The sequence below is a fragment of the Nematolebias whitei genome, chromosome 14, assembly GCF_014905685.2.
Source record: "Nematolebias whitei isolate Nwh7 chromosome 14, NemWhi1, whole genome shotgun sequence".
Classification (NCBI taxonomy): Eukaryota; Metazoa; Chordata; class Actinopteri; order Cyprinodontiformes; family Rivulidae; genus Nematolebias; species Nematolebias whitei.
In genome coordinates, this window is record NC_056511.1 from 35,395,618 (window position 1) to 35,401,515 (window position 5,898).

Sequence of the window (5,898 nt, forward strand, 5' to 3'; positions counted from 1 at the left end):
AAAAAAAAAAACTGTCCAGATGACATGATTTAACCCTTTTCGTGTGTGTGATTTATCTACCTGGATGATTGAGCTGTCAAACTTTTTTTTTTTGTCTGTTACAGCTTACACTAATTCTCCCTCGAAACAGTACTGTAGGTGTCTGTTAACCTTATGTTACAGCAGAAATGACCCCAGAAGACAAGTTGTACAAACATATTGTTTATACAACACATTTTCACACAACTACTCTCCTTTTGAGCAGATATATGTACAAACAAACTTGTTTGATGACTTCATCCATCCAACCATTATCTGCTGCTTAGTACTTCTCAACATCACAGATAAGCTAATGCTCCTTCCTCACCAGAAAGGTGATGTTCCATGGTTCAAAAAAGAAAAAAAAACTATGAATTTCGATTTAATCCCAAACACTATATATCCATGGCTGCTCTACCAATACATTTGCATTGTGTGTGCTGTGAATGTGCACAAATTGGTTAATTTTCACATCCCTACTGGACATAGTACCAACATGGTACAGATAGACTGTGTCAAATTGCCCTGACAGAAAATCAGGACATGTGGAGTACGGGAAGAGTCCATCCATCCATCCATCCATCATCTTTACCCGCTTATTCCATTTTGGGTCACGGGGGTCGCTGGTGCCCATGTCCAGCAATCACTGTGCGAGGGGCGGGGTACACCCTGGACGGGTCGCAAGTCCATCACAGGGCCACATAGAGACAAACGAGACAAACAACCATTCACTCTCTCACTCACACCTAGGGACAATTTAGAGTTACCAATCAGCCTAACATGCATGTTTTTGGTTTGGGGGAGGAAACCGGAGTACACGGAGAAAACCCACGCATGCATGGAGAGAACATGCAAACTCCACCCAGAAAGGCCCAGGACAAGGATTTGAACCAGGGACCTGCTCGCTGAGAGGCAGCAGCTCTACCAGTTGTGCCACCGTGCTGCCCACAGGAAGAGTCATTGAGTGGCAATTGAACTGTTTGTAATATTTGCTCTCATGTAGTTTGTGATGGTTGCCTATACCACTTCATCTCTATTCAAAACAAAATAAATAAATAAAATCAGGAAAGTGGTCCATTTAAAAATAGTAGCATGCTCTACTCCAATTAGCTAATGAGACTATTGAAGAAAAACAAGCGAGAAGGGTATCAGGACTTATCTTCTTTTAGTGCATCAGAATAACTCACACAGCAAACAAGGTTAGTGCGATGAGTGAAAAATCCTGAATTCACTGTTATTTTTGCTAGACTCCTGGGTTATTATTGTGCCAAGCATCACCTTGTTGTGCTGTATCAATCACTGTCAGGCTTGTAGAGGTACTTCATCACCAAGCTATCCATCTTCTTTTGCTTCTTCTTGCTTTCTTTCTTGCTAGATTGTCCACAAGCGGCAAGCTCCTCCTCATCATCATCATCATCATCCCTCTGCTGTTTTGGGCCTTTTTTAACACTACTGGAACTTCGATACGAGATAACTGAATCAGAAGATGAGGACTCTGACGACTCTGAGGAGGAAGAGGAATCTTCTGACTCGCTTAATTTTTTCTTGGATTTCTTCATGGACTTCTTGTCCTTTTTCCCTTTTGTACTTTTTCTGCTGTGTCGGTCGTCATCAGAGGAGGAGTCTGATGATGAAATTTTAGATTTTTTGCCCTTACAGCTATAGGAGGTGCTTGATTTGCGATCGTCATAATCTTGAGAGAAGCTCGATGAGGATCGAAGCAGGCTTGATGAAGCAAAGACCTTATTTTCCTCCTTCCTACTGTCCTCACTTCCTGGGCCTTTTTTTTCATCCTCATCGCTAGACTCATCTAGCTTGCTTCGCTTGAACTTAATGGGTTTGAAGCTCAGCACCTCGTTAATTGCAGCCTCTAAGTCAGGGTCCAGGTAATTTCTGTGAGTGACCGGTTTAATGTCGGACGTATCAGGCTGATTATTGTCTGAAGAACGTGGCTGAGGTGGCGTGGAAAAGCTGCGACTGACGGAACTGTAAGGTGAGTGTCCACCATCACCAAAAGCCAAACTCTGGCCATCATCATCATCATTTACATGGAGACCAAAGTCACTGAGGCCACAGCTGCGCGCGAGAGACAAGCGAGAGCTGCTGCGTTTGTCATCTTTCCAAGAGGCGCTGCGACGCAGTGAGCGTGGGCTGGAGTGGCTCACACTGCTAATGGTCGACTTATTGTCATCATCCATGTCCAGCACGCTCCTCCTGGTTGATATCCTGCTGGGAGCCACAGAGGACACCATGGACTCCTTATCAAACTCAGGGCTGCTACGGGAAGTCCAGCGGGACTCCAAGCCCTTCCTGGCTCTGCTGGTGGCTTCAGAATAGGCCAGGGAGATGACAGAACCTTTATCATCGACATCGTCCTGACTCTTCCTTCGATCTTCCTGGAGCTCACCGGTTTTTGACTTGGCTTTACGAATGGCAGCGTGATCTGGCATGTCAGGCTGTTCCTTGAGAGTGCTGAACAGTGAGCTGTCATCTCCTGTACCCCCAATGGAGTCCTTGAGGTTTGAGCGTTTCCTGTAGCTGAGGGAACTCATGACAGACACCGATCTGTTCGGCTCTACTTCTTTCCCGTCTTTACTGCTGTCACTCATCTTCTCCTTACCTTCTTTCATCTCCTTGGCATCTGCATTTGCTGAATATCTATAAAGTTATGCAATAAAATTGACACCAAAATTTAGGCAGAATAAAAACACATTTAAAGGATAAGTTCTAATATTTGGTTTTGCAAAACACTCTCAGCAAACCTGTGGTAGCTAAGATTTAACGTTTTGACATCTTGACAATTCATGCTACAAATTGTTTGGGTAAAAAAAAAAATCACTTTGTCCTTGGGATTAGTCAAGAGATGGGGAACACAGTGCCTCTGACCATTGCTGTTATGTGCAGAGTACATTGCTGAAAGTGAGGCAATCAACTAGTGAAAGGACCTATCTGACAGAGGGAAAGGCGTCATTTGGCAGGCGTGCCAACTGGCCACAAGCCATCTCAATAAATGTGACAGCAGCCGCTTCCCCCATACCACCTCCTGTCATTAGACAGATTACTAGGAGAGAGAGATGACACCTAATCACATGAGGACCCCATCGTTCTGTTGCACAACGCCCCAGGTAATCGTGGGCCTTTTTAAGACTAATGAAATGTGGGTAGTTTTATCACTAGATGATCATTAGACATGATACAAGAGAGCACGAGGACTAACCTGCTGCTCTTTAGACTTCCTTCATCAGACTGAGTCTTGTTGGAGCCTTTGTTCTTCGACAGCCATGACTTAACTCCATCCACACGGTCCTCCACTTCTGAATCTGTTTCTGTCTCCCCTCCGCTGTGACGGGGGGGGGGGGGGGGGGGGGAACAGTTTTTGAAAAGCATCAAATGTGTTCACCTTAATCTGTTATTTTTGCAACATAAAGCTCTGAACTCTCACATTACAGTGTGGTACTTCCTGACGCTTTAAAAACAAATAAACTTTTTTTTTTCTTACAGTTTCCGTAAATTTTCATGATGTTAATGCATCAAACTGGCCAATTCATTAAATTCATAACCAATAAATTTTCAGAAAAATAATCACTTTAGTGCTTGTTATGTGAATTTTCAGTGTCATAGACCAGACAAAATAATTACTTGTCACATATTGTAAGCATCTGTCAGGAGTTGCACAGTTGCACTCTTTCATAATAATAGGGGTTAGCTTAATGATGCAAGGCAAATCAGACAGGCTACAGTTAAGCAACAGCTGCGATTCAACAATTTCAACAAATTCTAGACTACTTCTTAAAACATCTCCTCACTTCAACAGACAATTGCCATGCAGATGTGCCAGCAAAAGTGCAGCATGCAGATGAAACTCTTGAAGGTATAATTAACTTGTTTGGTAGGTTCAGTATCTGTGCTGTGCGTCCGCTGCCCCTGGTGATCGGTATTGGAGCGGAGCCACCAGACAGCCCCTATTGCCTCTGAGCTTGACGTGGTAATCAATACACACAGACCACCAGATCATGATGAAAAAGCTTAGCAGATCCCACCTGGATAAGGTCAGTTTGGATTTATTCATTCAGATCTCTGAAGAACATTAACAATGATGTGGCTTGTTGTTCCTAAAGGTTAATGTTATGGGAAGAGGAGGGCAAAGTGGCAAAGCCTATAAGTCAATACTGCCGTTGTGGTTAAAACACATTAGGAGAAGAGGAAAAGTGTGTTTTGTTTGAGAAACTTCTAGCCAGGGCTTAATTTATAAACTGATTGATGCCAGAATTTAAAAAAAATGGGTGGGTTGATGAGGGCAGGGGATTTCTAAGGGTCCTTCTCCAGAAAATTTTTAATAAAGTAGATGTGATTTCTTGCATTTTGCTGTATTTTCTGTATTTTAATGGGTTGTTAAACATCTACATTTACCTACATTTCTAAACATGTCGCTTCTGTCAAGCATCACCCCCCTACTCCCCCTTACTTGATGGTTCCAAGACCGACTCTTCACTGAATTCACTATCCTGCTCCTTAATGTACAACTCCATATGTGAAACCTCCAGGCACCTCCTCCGTCTGTTCATGGCGGCTGCCTGTGGGCTCCTGCCGTGTCCGACTGCCTGGTTAGCTCGGCACTCACCCCCACCACTCTCTCGCTCCTACTCCAATCTCGATTGCTACTGCCTTAAGGTGCTTCAATTCTTGATTGTCCAACTAAAGACAACAAGAAGCCTTTGTTTAATGAAAGTAAATTGGACTGTCATTTTGATCGCTGTTATTTTGACAAATTAGCGCTGTTGTTTTGACACATAACGTCAAAAATTTCTCTCATATTTTTTTTTATAAAAGAATCAAAATTTTATTAACTAACTACTTATTCACTTACTAAAACTGATTTGCTATTGACTTTGGACTTTAAGGGTCAGAGATTTTTTTAAGGGTAGAAGCGGAAATGCTTCACTTGAAGGGGCAGCTGTGACATTAAGCAGCTCGTAAGTGGCTGTTGTGTTTAAAATTAGTGTTTATGTAATTATTTTCAGTTTACATACCCAATATAAGTTTTATTCATTCAAGACAGTCATATTTGTTCGTAACTTTATTATTAGTAAATCTGAGTTAATGGATCCAAGCAAACAGTTACTGGAACACACCCTGGCAAAGAGAGTTCCCGGACCCTGTTCCAGATTAGACTCAAATTAAGCCCTGCTTCTAACCTAAGTGCTTCATGTGCTCCCTTCCTTGGTTGTATTATGTGAGGGAATGCATTTCCACATAGTAGACACCCATTTGCTCTATAGGCCTAAAGTCTGCTTGACAACCTGCTCAAGTCTGTTAGACAAAATAACATTCTCCACCATATAGCTCTTAGTTTTGGAATGACAGACTGCATATTCAAACCAAAGATGACAGTGATGTTGGAAAGCATCTGCAATATTTTAGCTCTTCCTGATTAATAGCTGGCTGTGGTATTATTTATAGCCTTACCTACTGTAATTTTCGACAAGCTGCATTTCATCAATCTCACCTCATATATATTATACGTCGGTCGCCATCATTAAAAATGAGAAACAGCGATGCACTTCACAGATCTGTCTTTGTAGACAAGATTATCTATCTGAGTCCTGGAACGTGCGCCAAAAAAAAGAAAATAATAATAAATGCTAGCAAGGTGCAAACACGATGTTCCGAGAGGTGTGAAAATGACAGGGTGAGCTGCTGCTGAGCTCCATCATTCGACCACACGCAAGACTTGGCTGAATGTACACTAGGTCTCCCACTGCACAGCACTTAAGAGCACTCCCCCTCCACATCTTATCCCCAAGCTTTATGTTTCACATTCAGTCATTTTTCCTCAAACAACAAAGCATGTTCCTTTCTCACTTCCTTTTTTTTTTTTTT

At 42.4% G+C, this 5,898-nt stretch overlaps 1 protein-coding gene across 1 annotated transcript in view; it reads right to left on the minus strand.

Moving 5' to 3' along the window:
* LOC119420643 (unconventional myosin-XVIIIa) overlaps positions 1 to 5,898 on the minus strand; it is a 145,701-nt gene that overhangs the window by 15,192 nt on the left and 124,611 nt on the right. Inside the window, exons 40-41 of the mRNA XM_037688062.1 lie at positions 3,236 to 3,358; positions 1,297 to 2,676 (exon numbers count right to left, since the gene is read on the minus strand). Of these exons, the coding sequence (XP_037543990.1) occupies positions 1,311 to 2,676; positions 3,236 to 3,358 (1,489 nt within the window). The 3' untranslated portion in view covers positions 1,297 to 1,310. The remainder of the gene's footprint in view (positions 1 to 1,296; positions 2,677 to 3,235; positions 3,359 to 5,898) is intronic.